Raw genomic sequence first — 16,024 nt, forward strand, 5'->3', positions numbered from 1 at the left:
TGCCACACTAGCCATGAGTACCCCTGTCCCTCTGCCTTCCCAGCCTATAACATCAGACCAGACACTCCCAGAAACTTCTCCTGGAATTGCTTTCTGAGTGTTATCTAGAGCTGGCCTCCACCTGAAACCATAGGGTGTCAGAATTTGCCTTTGGACAGCATGGCATCTGGGTCCAGCTCAACTTTTTCCACTTCAGTCAAGCCAGCTGTCCTCGTGGGCACCTTCTGCACTTACTTTTTATTATTTTCACAGGTGTGACAGGAGCATTCAAATGCCTTTCAAAAAATATGTCTGTAGTGCAGACTTCATGCCTCTTTCAAAAATGGCCTCTTCTGAAATATCTGCCTAGCAAGTGCGGTAGGGACTTTAAAGATTTAGATATTCCATTTTATTTAATGCTGAAACGCTAAGGTTTTTGTTGTGATGGTATAAGTCTGGGTCCAGTCAGAAGAGAGAGAAACCATGGAGTAATTTCAACAAGGAAAAGTTTAATATAAAGAATTATCAGCCTAACCAGGCGGTGGCGCAGTGGATAGAGCGTCTGACTGGGATGCGGAGGATCCAGGTTCAAGACCCCAAGGTCGCCAGCTTGAGTGTGGGCTCATCTAGTTTGAGGAAAAGTTCACCAGCTTGGACCCAAGGTCGCTGGCTCGAGCAAGGGGTCACTCAGTCTGCTGAAGGCCCACAGTCAAGGCACATATGAGAAAGCAATCAATGAACAACTAAGGTGTCGCAACAAAAAACTGATAATTGATACTTCTCATCTCTCTCCCTTCATCTCTCTCCCTTCCTGTCTGTCTGTCCCTATCTATCCCTCTCTCTCTGTCTCTGTTAAAAAAAAAAAAAAGAATTATCAACTACAATAGAGCATTAGAAAAATGCGGGATTAGATTATGTATTAGTTTCTTAAGGCTGCCATAATAAATTACCACAAATTGGATGGTGCCTTAAGAAAACAAATTTAGCCTGACCAGGCGGTGGTGCAGTGGATAAAGCCTCAAACTCAGACACAGAGGACCCAGGTTTAAAACCCTGAGGTTTCCCACTGGAGTGTGGGCTTATCTGGTTTGAGCATGGCTCACCAGCTTGAACCCAAGGTCGCTGGCTTGAGCCCAAGGTTGCTGGTTTGAGCAAGGGGTCATTTGGTCTGATGTAGCCCCTATAGCCCCTGGTCAAGGCACATATGAGAAAGTAATTTATGAACAACTAAGGTGCTGCAACAAAGAATTGAGGCTTCTCATCTCTCCTTTCCTGTCTGTCTGCCCCTCTATCAGTCTTTCTTTCTGTTTCTATCACAACCCCACCCCACCCCCCGCCACATACAAATTTATATGCTTGCAGTTCTGCAGACTAGAAATCTGAAATCAAGGCATCAGCAGGGCCATGCTCCCTCTGAGGTCCTGGTAGAACTCTCCCTTGCCCCTTCCAGCTTCTGGCGGTTGCTGGCAATCTCTGGTAGTCTTTGGTTTATAGGTGCATCTGCCTTTGTTGCTACATGGCACTCTTCCTGCATGTATCTGTGCTTGTCTTCACATGGCAGTCTCCTTTCCATATGTCTGTGTACAAATTTCCTTTTCATTATAAGAACACCAGTCATTAGATTAAGGCTCATTCTAAACCCAATAACCTCATACATAAAATCTGAAAAGGCTCTCTTTCCAAATAAGGCCACAGTCACAGGAACTGGGGGTTAGGACTTGAACCTATCTTTTAGGGGGACACAATTCTGCCCACTACAGATAGTAAGAGAATTCTAAAGAATACAGGAATAGCAGATATTAAAGAGCAGCAACTACTCTTCCAGTTGAGATATAGCACCCAAGAAAAAGTCTCTGCTTGGGCCTCCCTGGGGCCGAGATTCAGAACGTTTTGGAGAGAGGACAGAAGTCACTGGGGTGCCAGTCCAGTGTAATATGCTGGAAATATTCCCTCGATGGTGTCAGGGAAAACTGTTCATGGGAAGGTGTCTTACTAGAGGTACTCCACTACAAAACTGTCGAAGGGGGCCCTGGCCGGTTGGCTCAGTGGTAGAGCGTCGGCCTGGTGTGCAGGAGTCCCAGGTTCGATTCCCGACCAGGGCACACAAGAGAGGTGCCCATCTGCTTCTCCACCCCTCCCCCTCTCCTTCCTCTTTGTCTCTCTCTTCCCCTCCCGCAGCCAGGGCTCCATTGGAGCAAAGATGGCCCGGGCGCTGAGGATGGCTCTGTGGCCTCTGCCCCCTGGTGGGCGTGCTGGGTGGATCCCGGTCGGGCGCATGTGGGAGTCTGTCTGACTGCCTCCCCGTTTCCAGCTTCGGAAAAATGCAAAAAAAAAAAAAAAGCCTGTCCAAGCAGCATACCAGGGGAAGCTGCAGGCCATCGGGTGCTCTTGTCCACTGCGCCCCGCAGGAGCCTGGCACCATCGGGTGCTCTTGTCCACTGCGCCCCGCAGGAGCCTGGCACCATCGGGTGCTCTTGGCCACTGCGCCCCGCAGGAGCCTGGCACCATCGGGTGCTCTTGGCCACTGCGTCCTGCAGGAGCCTGGCACTGGAGGAGCTGCCTGCACTGCAGGAGCCTGGCACTGGAGACACTGCCTGCACTGCAGGAGCCTGGCACTGGAGGAGCTGCCTGCACTGCAGGAGCCTGGCACTGGAGGAGCTGCCTGCACTGCAGGAGCCTGGCACTGGAGACACTGCCTGCACTGCAGGAGCCTGGCACTGGAGGAGCTGCCTGCACTGCAGGAGCCTGGCACTGGAGGAGCTGCCTGCACTGCAGAAGCTGGGAGCTGGGGAGCTGACTTGCACTGCAGGACCCTGCCAACACTGCTCACTGAAACCAGAAAGCAAAACCCCTTCTTTCTGCAATGTCTCCCCAGCTGACGAAACTTAATGATTCCAGCTGGCAAAGGAAAAACATTTAGTAAGTAAATCAGGAAAGGCTAAGACCTGTATCAGGGGTCGGGAACCTTTTTGGCTGAGAGAGCCATGAACGCCACATATTTTAAAATGTAATTTCGTGAGAGCCATACAATATGTTTAACACTAAATACAAGTAAATGTGTGCATTTTATGTAAGACCAACACTTTTTAAGTACAATAAGTCTCTGAATTCTTTTAATAATGTTGTTATGCTGTTGCTAACCAATGATGAAAAAAGTACTTCTTACCATTAATGTGACTTCTGGTGCTGCATGGTTTTGCTGATGGCTTTGTAGTCTGCTTGATACGTGGTGAGGTTAAGCTTCATCCAGGCGTTGAGACTTCCATCCGTTAAACGTGATCGTAGGTTGGTCTTAACGTTCTTTAGATGTGAGAAAGACTGCTCACATGCATACGTAGAGCCAAACATTGTCAGTACAGCAATACTCACACGCTGCAGTGTGGTATGTGATGGGAAGCACGTTCCAAGTTTTGACAATCAGCTGGTCCGCAGGTTGAATTTTTTTCATTTCTCCCCACTTGTGTTTGCTCGCCAACTCTGCTTGCTGTCGTGCAAGTCTTTCCAAATCTTCATTCAGTGACTTGAACTTATTTACCCACATGTCTGAGGCCTTCAGGTCAGCAGCTTGTAGCTCAAAATCTCTGATGGAGACACCGGGGATGCAACTCAGGTTGGCGCTGTCCACCGCACACTCGTGTGGATGGGTGATGAACTTAAAAAGACGAGTGTGCTCACAGAATTCTCCAAAGCGCGCTTTGAATGACTGCAGGAGATTAGATGTGAAGCCCTCTAGCTGCTGGAGATCAAGATGTTGAGCAGGGTCACTTGCTGTGCATGCATCTCTAAACTCTCCCAGGTTTTCAAAGTGTAGTAAACGACCTGTTTCAATGTCAGTGATGAAGAGTTTCAGCTTGTTTTCAAATGCAAACACTGCTTGTTGAAGGGATAAGACTGTATTTCCAATGCCTTTCATTTTCACATTGAGCTGGTTCAGATGTTCAGTCATGTTTACGAGATAGTAGAACTTCAGGAGCCACTCAGTGTTAGCTAACTCAGGATGCTCGACATTTTTCATTTCAAGAAAAGTCCGGATTTCGCTCAGACAAGCCGTGAAACGGCTGAGCACCTTCCCTCTTGACAACCAATGTATATTGCTGTGCAGAAGCAGACCAGGATAATTATTCCCAACTTCATCCAGCAGTGTTTTAAACTGGCGATCATTTAAAGCTCAGGCAACAATAAAATTGACCACCCGAATGACCAGTGACATCATCTCACCAAGCTGCTTGCCACACATCTGAGCACAAAGTGCCTCCTGATGTAGGATGCAGTGAAAACTTAGGATGGGTCTCTTTTCATGTTCACGAAGAAGCGCTACGAATCCTCTGTTTTTCCCCACCATGCACAGAGCACCATCAGTACACACCGAAATAAGTTTATCCATCGGTAGATTGTTTTCTTTAGCGAACTCAGTGAAAGACTTGAATAAATCCTCCCCTCTTGTTGTCTCTTTCATAGGCAAAATAGCAAGACTTTCCTCACGTGTCACCGACAGCATACCTTGCAATCACGCTGAACTGGGATAAATGGCTTACGTCTGTTGACTCATCCAAAGCGAGAGAAAAGAATGGTGCTGCATTTATGTCCTTCACTTGTTGCCTCAATTTGATTTTTCCTCAAGATAGTATGATCGTGAACAGTTCTTGCTGACAGAGGCATGTCTTTTATTCGTTTGATTATCTTGTCTTTATCTGAAAAGTTGTCAAAAAGTTCATTGGCAACATCAAGCATGAATGTTTTGGCATACTCCCCATCTGTGAATGGCTTTTTGTTTCTCACAATTGCTAAAGCACCAGCAAAGCTAGCTGAACTCCAGTCACCTTGTTGGGTCCAAACACGGAGTTGCTGCTGACTAGCTTGCACTCTGCACAGTAGCTCTTGACATGCTTTCTTCCTGCTGTCCCCCGCTGGATATTTCGATGCAAATGTAGTATGGCGTGTGTCGAAGTGTCGCTTTATTTATTTATTAATTTATTTATTTTTAAATTTTTTATTTATTCATTTTAGAGAGGAGAGGGAGAGACAGAGAGAGAGAGAGAGAGAGAGAGAGAGAGAGAGGAGGAGCTGGAAGCATCAACTCCCATATGTGCCTTGACCAGGCAAGCCCAGGGTTTCGAACCGGCAACCTCAGCATTTCCAGGTGGACGCTTTATCCACTGCACCACCACAGGTCAGGCAGAAGTGCCGCTTTATTTATTTTTTATTTTATTTTTATTTTTTTTGTATTTTTCTGAAGCTGGAAACGGGGAGAGACAGTCAGACAGACTCCCGCATGCGCCCGACCGGGATCCACCCGGCACGCCCACCAGGGGCGATGCTCTGCCCACCAGGGGGCGATGCTCTGCCCCTCCTGGGGCATCACTCTGCCGCGACCAGAGCCACTTCTAGCGCCTGGGGCAGAGGCCAAGGAGCCATCCCCAGAGCCCGGGCCATCTCTGCTCCAATGGAGCCTTGGCTGCGGGAGGGGAAGAGAGAGACAGAGAGGAAGGGGGGGGGGTGAAGAAGCAAATGGGCGCTTCTCCTGGCCAGGAATCGAACTCGGGTCCCCCGCATGCCAGGCCGACGCTCTACCGCTGAGCCAACCGGCCAGGGCCAGAAGTGCCGCTTTATATTTGACCGTTTCATCGATGCAATTTTATCATTGCATATTAGACACACTGCAGAACCTGCTCTCTCCACAACGGCGAATTCCTCTGTCCATTCCTGCTGAAAAGTACGATACTCCTCATCTTTTATTCTTTTAGCCATCTTCTTTGTCAAAAGGGTTTCTGCAATTAGCTAGCTGACTACTTGGTTAAAAGGAGGGAAGTTTACTTCCTGACCTCACAATGACCCGTGTACGTTATGCATTATCCAATAAAAATTTGGTGTTGTCCCAGAGGATAGTTGTGATTGGCTCCAGCCACCCGCAACCATGAACATGAGCGGTAGGAAATGAATGGATTGTAATACATGAGAATGTTTTATATTTTTAATGTTATTATTATTTTTATTAAAGATTTATCTGCGAGCCAGATGCAGCCATCAAAAGAGCCACATCTGGCTCACGAGCTATAGGTTCCTGACCCCTGACCTATATGATCTTACATATAGGTGGGATAGAAAACTGAAACTCACAAGGCCTTGCCTGTGGGGGCGCAGTGGATAAAGTGTCGACTTGGAATACTGAGGTTGCCGGTTCAAAACCCTGGGCTTGCCTGGTCAAGGCACATATGAGAGTTGATGCTTCCTGCTCCTCCCCCTTCTCTCTCTCTCTCTCTCTCTCTCTCTCCTCTCTCTCTCTCCTCTCTCAAATGAATAAATATAATCTTAAAATAGCAAACAAAAACAACTGAGACTCGTGACAGATAAAAGTGGTCACAGGGGGAGGGGAGTCAAGAGGGACAAATATATGGTGACAGATAATGATTTGACTTTGGGTGATGGACACACAACACAATCAACAGTTCAAATGCTTTCAACATGTTTACCTGAAACCTATGTACTCTTATTGGTCAATGTCACCCTATTAAATTGAATTTCTACCTAAAAAAAATAAAGGGCCCAGATCCATTTTCACAGAGCAGGCAAAAAGAATGAATTCAGAACTGTGAGATAATAAACTGATAACAGGCACAGTGGCAGAGCTGCAGATAGGCAGTTCCCTCTACTCTTCCTGACTCTCTCTCCAGTCCTTCAAACCTTCTCCCCTTCCTTGACATTCTCATCATAAGCGCTATTGCTTTATCATTCAGTTCCTCCAAACCTGATCCCTGCCTATTACCATCCCCCCACAATAAAAAAAGAAGGCAAAAATGGAACTGGAGGGGGGGCTCTCTAGACTGGGGAAGAGACAATGTTAGACCATGGGCAGTACTAGCTTTCTCAGATAAATAAAAACTCTAACAACTCATAGTAGCTGACAGAGCGGCAGAGCCCCAGAGGTAGGTCTTCCCCCAGGGGAGTTAAATCAGGCAGGAATGTGCTGACACCAGGCTGGACAGAGTACTTCCGGATGGAGAGGACTACAGCTAAGGGAATCGGCTGAGCCAACGGCACGTTTGTAGACAGGGATATAAACTCCAAACTCTTAGGGACAGGCACCTGCCTATCCCCAGGACACAGTATATAGGAGGCATCGAAATTTTGTTGAATGGTTGATGCAAACCAGAGCAGCAACCCAAACTCATCTCAATACCCTCAAGCCACATCCTAACCCAACCTACTCTGGCTGATCTGGAGCTTAGGCTAGATAGAGGCTTCTGCAGAGAAAGGCACTGAGCAGAGCAGCAGGCTTAGGAACCAGAAGGTACAGGACACTGTGAGAGGAATAAGAGGCAGTTTTTATCATCCTTTTTTTTTTTTTAACCTGTAGCCTGAGGCTTAAGTTATTTGTCAGGCGCATCAGATGTGTCTTCTGCCTTGATCTTGATCTTCCAAGTCTATTTGGAGATAGGCATGGCAGGGTTTATTGTTCTCATATTACAGAAGCCAGGGAACAGTGAAGCAGGTGGAAGACTCAGGGGCCCAGAGTTTCTGAAGAATGATACATTGATGTGTCCTAACAGCCAATCTCCAGCCACATCACCTGCCCTGCTGGAGAGTGTGGGGCCTCTAGCCACATCCTAGAGTGTGGACACAGCTCGGGGGTAAGGTAGTTGTTGAAATGGTAGTCACAAAGAGGGCAGAGGTAAGACCTTAAAGCTCGGAAGGCTTCCAGTTCCTGGCCTGGGCTAGGGACCAAGACACCAGTCTACCTGAGACTTCAATTTGATGAACCCCAATTAGGGGTGCAGGGCTAGGCCCCCTACCAGATTTCTCAGTTCGAGACCCTTTCTTTAAGACTACTTTTTTTGTCCTTGGTGTTGAGCTCTTCAGGAGACCTAGAGAATGAAAACTCAGATCTGGAAGTTTTTCTTGCTTTGGGGCTGGGGAAGCACCAGTGTTTTTCAGCAATTAAGTGAGAGCCTACAGAGGGCCTCTTAACTCACTAAGGTTGACAAGTGTCACTAAGCATCACCACACCCCGCCAGGAACAATCAAGCACTATGCAGCCAGCCCTGACCCATGGGGAGGGAACACTTCTCGCTGAACACTTCTTGCTGCCTACTTTCACCAGAAGCCTCATCACAGAGTTCCCGAGGACCAGCAGACCATTACAGAGTCACTGTAGTCCTGGGGTGAGTCCTTGACTATAGAGTTGGGAGTCTTCACTTTCCACGGCAGCTCTTACTCTGCTTCTCACATACCGTCTTTTCTGTGTCATTACTTTGACCATTTAATCCCACAAGAGAGAATTATGTTGGACTGGGTAGGCACCTTCATCTCAGGCCAAGAATTCTAGGCATAGGCTCTCTTGTATCAAGAAAATATGTGATGGTTTGGACCAGGTGTTGCAGTGCAACATGTGAGAAACTGAGTCAGAGCCCAAATTGACAAATTGATTAAGAATTTGAAGAGCCTTTATTAGCTGGCGTCTGTCCGCTGGCAATCCACACAGGGAAGCAACGAACAGCAGTGAGCTCAGGGGGAGAGAGGTATTTAAGGGCAAAACCCACAAGGTTACAGTTGTTTCAGCACGTCTGCACAATATCTTGCAAAAGTACACATTGTTCTAAAGGCTGAAGAACAAAGAACGCAGCCTGCCTCTGTTAGCAAGATTAGATCTGAGCCTAACTGCTGAGGCTTGTAAAAATTTTCTACTTGCAGCTGTAGCTATAAACTAGTTCCTCCTAAGGCGTTGAGCTAAATTGGGTCAGGGGTCCTTAGCATGGGCTGGCACGCCAGCACACCAGGGAATCCTGGGGAAGGAGAACTGGTGGAAAACGGGCTTTGGTTAGGCAGTGAGAGGGCCCCACAATGCAAGAAGCGGGGACTCACCCACTTTCTCCCTACCAATAGCCTGGCTCCTTAGAAATGTTCCATGATGCAGCTTCTCCAAGCAGCAAGAGTCCCTTCCCGACCCCTTACTACAGAGGACTATTTACACGCATGGGCCAGGCGCTCCTGAAAGAGAGAGAGCTCATGGGAGCCTGGAACAGAAAGGAAAGAGGCTGGACCCCAGCGAGCATGCCACATAGGTGACCAGTCTCTTGCGATGACGCCCCTACACTGAGCCCTGTCTGCCCGGGCGGAAGAAACCACCACTTTTCCTGGAAGAGGAGCACCAGGCTCGGGTAAAGTGAAGCTCAGCGCCCCCAGTCTCCTCCCCACGTTGGCCAAGCTCAGTCTCTCCAGGACACCGCGCGAGCAACGGAGCCGGAAGGGCACCTGCTCTAGTCTCTGGCCCTCGCCACCCACTCCCAAACTCTTCCCTGCGACATGGGAACCCGGCTGCGGTACCCAGGATGGTAACGAATCCAGCCTCAACAGGGCCTCACTAGGAAATTGGGAATTTCACTTATCGTTAGCATTTAGTTCTCGTTGATTGGTCTAAAGGCCAAAGAACCGGAAGATGCCCTTAAAAAACGTGGCGGCACTCTAGCTTCACTACAGTTGTGTCAGTATCTCAAGAAACTTGGCGTAGTCTTCCGCCACGGCCTGGCCATCAGACGGTGACAAAACCATTTCACTTTGGTTCCTGTCAGGCTGCGATATCTGCCCTCAACCACAATGGCGGCGCTGCCCAATTTGGCAGCATGCCCTTAGGGATGATGGCTTCCAGGTGGCTTCACTTAGTTTCTCAACAGCCAGGAAGACGCGGACCGGCGATTGGGCACTGCCGGAGGCTTCGAGAAGAAGGCCCTCCATGGTTGGGCAATGCTGGGTAAAGCTGATTTTAAAGGAGCCGCAGGTGGGAGCCGTCGAAGACCCGGGATCAGCGGGAGGCGGCGGTGAGCAGCGCGCGGTGCAGGGTACTGAGGAGCTGGAGCAAGGGCGGGAGGAGGGAGGAGGGAGGAGGGAGGGAAGGAAACATTTGAACTATCTATTCACCGCCTGGGGAGAATGCTGGGCCGGCACCCCAGGAGTTTGGAAGGGAGGTGGTCTGTGGGCGGGACCTCCCGGGATTGGAGTGGAGGGGTTGTCTGCTGCACATTGGATCCCCGGGGATCCTGCCTGAGTTTGTGATGCTCAAGCTTGGGCCGCCCTACTGTGGAGCTTTGCGGAGCCGAAGCTCGCAGGGAGAGGTGGGTCCTCCCGCCGCGTCTGATTGGAGGAAACGCGCTGTAGGATTCTTTCTGCTGGGATCCAGTCTAGGGGATCTGGTGGGAGGGGGAACCGTCGGTGTGTGAGAGTATTGCTTTGGAGTCCTCGGCCACTCGCTGGGAGTGGACAGGGATCGCGGCGGTATCGGATGGAAACTGAGCCTCTCAGGATCGGGATCCCAGCTGATCCCGGTGTTGGAGGGAGGTTCTCAGGGAGGAATCTACAGGAACAAAGGCCCCAGGAGGTCGTGGGAGAACTGGGGCCGCTGCAATCCAGCTTCCCGCGGCAAGTGTCAAGCTGGGCGCGAGTGACCCTGTGATCGCGGCGGCGGCGGCGGCACTGGGAAGACGCCCGCTGCGGACGGCCGACCGGGGGCGCCCTTTCGCGCCCAGGTCTCCGGCCCTTGGGCTACGGGGAGCAGCGGGCTATCATGAAGGGCGGAGCCCCCGGGAAAGGGCTGGCCTTCACTCCCCACTCCCCCGCTCCCCACCTCCCACCCCAGGCTGCAGCCTGGGATCCCCCAGGGACTCCCCGAAGCCGCCGCTTCCCCCATGGACTTGCCCGGGGACTCCAGGTGAGAGTGCACCCTGCCAGCTTGTCTTGAGCTCGGGAGACGGGGAACCTGGCGACCGTACTGGGGAAACCACAAAGCCAACGATAGGCTCAGGCTACCGTTCTCTGCTTCTGTCATCCCGCAGCCCGCCTGGCCAGCCACGTCTGTGCCGCCAGCCCCTGACTCGAGCATTATGGGGAGCCAGAAGCCCCAAACGGCCGAGGCTGCAGCCCCCTGTGACCCCCTCGTCCTTGGAAAAGGCCTCTCGGCGGGTCCTAGCCGTGATGCTGGAAGATGTCATGGCTGCCCAGATGGTGAGCCCCCTGACACGAGAGGCTCCCTTCTCCCTCAGGTCCCACTTCAGTACCAGTCAGGCCAGATCACGAGTGAGGATAATTGAGGTCCAAACACCTCAATCTCACACACATGGCTCAGTTAGCCTCCCTCTCCACAGTGCTGGGTTTCTGTTTGGCGCTTTCTAATGCCAATCTCAAATTGGGCAGGGTCTCCAGTGCCCATTTCCCACCACCAACCCTGTGTTGGGCTGGAACCACATAGGTACAACTCTTTTTTTTTTTTTAATTATTAATTTTAATGGGGTGACATTAATCAGGGTACATAGGTTCAGAGAAAACATCTCCAGGTTATTTTGACATTTGATTATGTTGCATACCCATCACCCAAAGTCATATAGTCTTCCATCACCTTCTATCTGGTTTTCTTTGTGCCCCTCCTCTCCCCCCACCCCCTCCTTTCCCCCACCCCTGGTAACCACCACACTCTTGTCCATGTCCCTGAGTCTCATTTTTATGTCCCACCTATGTATGAAATCATATAGTTCTTAGTTTTTCGCACTCTTTTTTTTTTTTTTTAATTTAAAAATTTTTTTTTTTTTTTTTTTACAGAGACAGAGTCAGAGAGAGGGATAGAAAGGGACAGACAGACAGGAATGGAGAGATGAGAAGCATCAATCATTAGTTTTTTGTTGCGCATTGCAACACCTTAGTTGTTCATTGATTGCCTTCTCATACATGCCTTGACCACAGGCACCTTCAGCAGACTGAGTAACCCCTTGCTCAAGCCAGCAACCTTGGGCTCAAGCTGGTGAGCTTTTGCTCAAATTAGATGAGCCCTCACTCAAACTGGTGACCTCGGGGCCTCGAACCTGGGTTCTCTGCATCCCAGTCCGATGCTCTATCCAGTGCGCCACCGCCCGGTCAGGCTCATACAACTCTTAAAGTATGAGAAACCCTTCTGCTTTCTTCCCAGCCTAACTTCTAGACCAGGGGTTGGGAACCTATGGCTCGCGAGCCAGATGTGGCTCTTTTGATGGCTGCATCTGGCTCGCAGACAAATCTTTAATAAAAAAAATAATGTTAAAAATATAAAACATTCTCATGTATTACAATCCATTCATTTCCTACCGCTCATGTTCATGGTTGCAGGTGGCTGGAGCCAATCACAGCTGTCCTCCGAGACACCACCAGATTTTTATTGGATAATGTTTAACGTACACAGGTCATTGTATGGCTCTCACGGAATTATATTTAAAAATATGTGGCGTTCATGGCTCTCTCAGCCAAAAAGGTTCCTGGCCCCTGTTCTAGGCAATTCTTAGGAAGTAGGCTGAGGTCATTGGCTCCATTGCACAGAGGAGAGAGGAGGCCCCACACAGGGCAGTAACTCACCCAGGGTCCTCCTCTTCTTCTCATTTCTTCAAATAGCCTGGGTGAGATTGCCCAGACCCCACACCAGCAGCTCAGAACACTGTAACCTGTGGCCTCTAATTCAGTTAGACTCACCTCTTTGGGGATCTTTTTTTTTCTTCTCTCGGGATCTTGAGTAAATCCTAGTTATGACCTCTGTCACTTTTGTGGCACAGGACACTGTTAGGCACAGGGAGGCCCTGTCCAGTCCAACTTCATTCCATCACCTTGCTTTTGACATCTCCTCTCCTAGGTCCCCCTGGTGCCCCAGGAGGAAACCTCCACACCATGGCATTGCAGCAACCATTGGGGTTCTCACCACGACCAGCCACCTGCCACGCCACCCTCACAGGCCATATGGTCATCAGAAGCCAGGTGAGCAAGGCAGGATGAGAGGTAAGCTGGAGACACAGCTGAGCCCCTCTGATCTTCGTGTGCCCTCTCTAGGACTCCCTACCCACTGCACTTATGCCGAGAGCCCTTGAGCCACACCCACCAGCCATCTTCCACCCTGAGATGTCCATCAAGAACAACTCCTGGCCCAGAGGAGGGCCCTTCACAAGAGGCGAACCGGGCCCCCCAGCCCACTCTGGTAGTGATGCTGGAAGACATTGCCCGTCCCAGACCCCCAACTGAGGTATGGAAACTTCCAGTAAAGGATGTCAAGGGTGCAGCTGGGGCAGGCACTCCAGTGGGGGTAGAAGACAGGGGTAGCAGAGTTGAGTCGGTGGTAAATTTTGCTCAGAGCAAAGAGGACAGCATTGTAGGTGGAAGACAGGAAGACACTGCTTGAGTAAAGACCCATCTGAAAAAGTCTTTGGAGTAAACCCAGACAGGCGTCTGGAGACTGAGAGAGTCGGGATGGAGAAGCTAAGGAATCCATAGGGGGCTTCCCTGCCTCACCACAAACATCCCCTGTTTATATCCAGGGCTTCACGGACGAGAGTCCCAACTTCATCATCCCGGCGAGAAGGTGAGAAGACTGGGGAAGGAATTATCAAGATGTCCAGGCAACACCCATTGTCCAGGAAGCCAGAGCTAGAGGCATTAGAATTTTTAAAAAATTGATTTTAGAGAGAGAAAAAGGGAGAGAGAGTAACATCGATTTGTTGTTCCACTTATTTATGCATTCATTTGTTGATTTCTTGTCTGTGCCCTGACTGGGGATTAAAGCCCACAACCTTAGTATGTCGGGACTATGCTCTAACCAACTAGCCACCCAGGCAGGGCTAGAACTTTCTTGTTCAGGAGAGCCATGTAGCACCGTCAGTAGCTTTAAGGGACGAGGGGGGTGCTGGCTCAGGTGGGATCTGGGTCTGAAAGCCCCCCAGTCCTGACCTTGCCTCTTCACCCCAGAGCTGAGTCCATGACGATGGCTGACCAGACAAGGCCTCCATCCAGGGACCTGGAGCCCCCATTCCAGCCATCTGCCCTGCCTGCAGACCCTCTGGAGAACCCACCGTCAGGTAAGGTCTGAGACAGAGGGATGAGCTTTGGGGCTCTGGAAAATCCGAGCTGAGCTTAGAAGGGTCAGATGCAGAGTTGGGGTGGGGCTTAACCCCCTTCTGGGGCAGAGTGTGTGAGATGGGATTTAGACTTCAGAGGCCTGACGCCCAACTCCTCAATTTAGGGCTTAGTTTTTTAAGGAATGGGCTTTTTCTGTGGACAGTTCAGTGTTTGGGGAGGGGCTGGAGCTATTGAAGAGAGGCACAGACACCTGCAGCTGAGGAAGGCCCACCATGCCCCTCTTTCCTCAGCCCCAGATCCGGCTCTGGAAGACCCTTCCACCCCACTGCTGTCCAGCCTTTTACGGCCCCGCCTCAGTCCCTGGAACTTGGCCCCTCTCTTCCGGTCCGTCCGCTCCAAGCTGGAGAGCTTTGCTGACATCTTCCTCACACCCCAGAAAGTCCCTCCGCCCCCGCCCCCATCACCTCCCATGAAGTTGGAGTTGAAGATTGCCATCGCAGAGGCTGAGCAGTTGAGGGCTACAGAGAGTATTGCGTCTGTCAGTCCCCGCCCCCCTATTCGCCAGTGGCGAGCCCAAGTCCACAACCCCCCAGCACCTGTCCCTAAGACATCTCTGGGCCGAAGCCACTCCTGCCCTGACCTGGGACCGCCTGGCTTGGATACCTACAGCTGGCCCCCTGCTCCACACCACTCAAGCCGGCCACGGCCTCGGCGACACACTGTGGGTGGTGGAGAGATGGCCCAAGCCCCACCACCCCCTCGGCCCTGTCTCCGGAAAGAGGTCTTCCCACTTGGAGGAGTGGGAGGCTCTCCTCCCCTTGTCGCATCTTGTTCGTCCACCGCATCCACGTCCTCCTTCTCTGAGCCTGCAGAACCCAGGTAGTGCTCTCAGTAAGCCCTGCATTCACTGGCTACAGTGTGGGCCTAGTCCCCTCCCCTGGTGTCCAGTGGGCAGGAGACTGCTCTGAATGTTGTTTGTCCTGAGCCTTGACCTTCTCTGTAGGTTGGGCTCAACCAAGGGGAAAAAGCCACAGGCCTCCGAGGACCAAGTGCTTTCAGACCCTGAGACCAAGGTAGGTGTACAGACGAGGGGAAGAAGGTAAGTGGGAGCCTGTTCCCACGCCACACTCTTACCCTCTGCCCCATTTCTTGCAGACCGTGGGGAAGGTTTCTCGATTTAGAATACGCAGGAGAGTGGCCCGTCCTCAACTAAACCTAACACCAATGGGGCTGCCTCGACCGATCAGGTGAACGCTTATTGTGTGTGACCTGCGTTGGCCACCAGACAGAGGCGCACGTTCTCTGAAGTGTGCCTTTTCCTCTCAGGGAGCACAGTTGTTTGGACGTGGTTTGTGCTTAGAACTATCCGTCCGCCTCAGGCAGTTCTCCTGGCACCTGGCATGTCCCAGAAACTGAAATGCAGACCAGGCTTTGCTTATCACTTCTCCAGGCACCACTGGCCCCAGGATTTTTCAGTGGCCTCTGCTCTTTGCTCCCAGGTTAAACAAGAAGGAGTTCAGCTTGGAAGAAATTTATACCAACAAGAATTATCAGTCACCTACAACCAGGAGGTGAGCATCTTTGAAGCCTGGGGTTATAGGGGGAAGGCTAGAACTAGGGGCATGCTGGTAACCAGCACCCCTCCCTGCCTGGTCCAGGACCTTTGAGACCATCTTCGAGGAGCCCCGGGAGCGCAATGGGACTCTGATTTTGACCAGCTCAAGGAAGCTGCGGCGGGCTATGGAATTTCGGGACAGCAGTCTACCTCGATCCCGGCGGCCATCTCGTGGGGTCCGGGCTGCGGCTGGCAGGACCCTTACTCCCAACCTGGCCCCGAGGCCAGATGTGGGAGCCCTGCTGCAACAGCGGCTGGAGGAGCTGGATGCCTTCCTGTTAGAAGAGGAGGAGGTGGATTAGGAGCAACCCCATTGGACCTACGAGCTCTAGCTGTTATTTGTACATACATTTTGGAGGAGGGGAAGCCTCTGAGGCTATTTTATTTTTTTCTTTATATTTCTAGTAAAGTTTTCAGTATGTTTCTGATTCTTTTGTATGTTCCTAGCTGAGTTTGAGATTGTCAGTATTGGCTATGTTTCTACTTTGGCCCTCAAAGACTGGGAAGCGGTGGAGGTGTTAGAAGACGATGAGGATTAGGTACACGGATGGAATAGGGGAATGGTCATTGGAGATACTT

General features: G+C 50.8%; 1 protein-coding gene across 4 annotated transcripts; it reads left to right on the forward strand.

Moving 5' to 3' along the window:
* The first annotated feature begins 9,548 nt into the window (after positions 1 to 9,548).
* On the forward strand, positions 9,549 to 15,865 carry PRR14 (proline rich 14). 4 transcript variants are annotated; one of them, XM_066383282.1, is made up of 12 exons: positions 9,551 to 9,791; positions 10,607 to 10,678; positions 10,803 to 10,971; positions 12,617 to 12,738; positions 12,811 to 13,000; positions 13,293 to 13,336; positions 13,720 to 13,829; positions 14,121 to 14,709; positions 14,834 to 14,903; positions 14,986 to 15,077; positions 15,330 to 15,401; positions 15,489 to 15,864. In XM_066383282.1, exons 1-12 carry the CDS (start codon positions 9,718 to 9,720, stop codon positions 15,745 to 15,747), a joined length of 1,863 nt encoding a protein of 620 aa, XP_066239379.1. In that variant the 5' UTR covers positions 9,551 to 9,717; the 3' UTR covers positions 15,748 to 15,864. The 4 variants fall into 4 exon arrangements, with proteins under 4 accessions (XP_066239380.1, XP_066239379.1, XP_066239381.1 ...); XM_066383284.1 differs by having other exon boundaries at positions 9,788 to 9,812; XM_066383285.1 differs by lacking the exon at positions 9,551 to 9,791 and adding an exon at positions 9,883 to 10,085.
* Positions 15,866 to 16,024: the final 159 nt, after the last annotated feature.

This window comes from Saccopteryx leptura, chromosome 4 (assembly GCF_036850995.1).
Source record: "Saccopteryx leptura isolate mSacLep1 chromosome 4, mSacLep1_pri_phased_curated, whole genome shotgun sequence".
NCBI classification, from domain to species: Eukaryota; Metazoa; Chordata; class Mammalia; order Chiroptera; family Emballonuridae; genus Saccopteryx; species Saccopteryx leptura.

What these genes read in the sequence shown, in the direction of transcription:
- PRR14 (XM_066383282.1), top strand. Translation starts at nt 9,718, where the DNA reads ATGCTGGGTAAAGCTGATTTTAAAGGAGCCGCAGGTGGGAGCCGTCGA. An exon ending in TTTCAGACCCTGAGACCAAG is followed by an intron (nt 14,904 to 14,985) that starts GTAGGTGTACAG and finishes CATTTCTTGCAG; the next exon opens with ACCGTGGGGAAGGTTTCTCG. An exon ending in GGGCTGCCTCGACCGATCAG is followed by an intron (nt 15,078 to 15,329) that starts GTGAACGCTTAT and finishes CTTTGCTCCCAG; the next exon opens with GTTAAACAAGAAGGAGTTCA.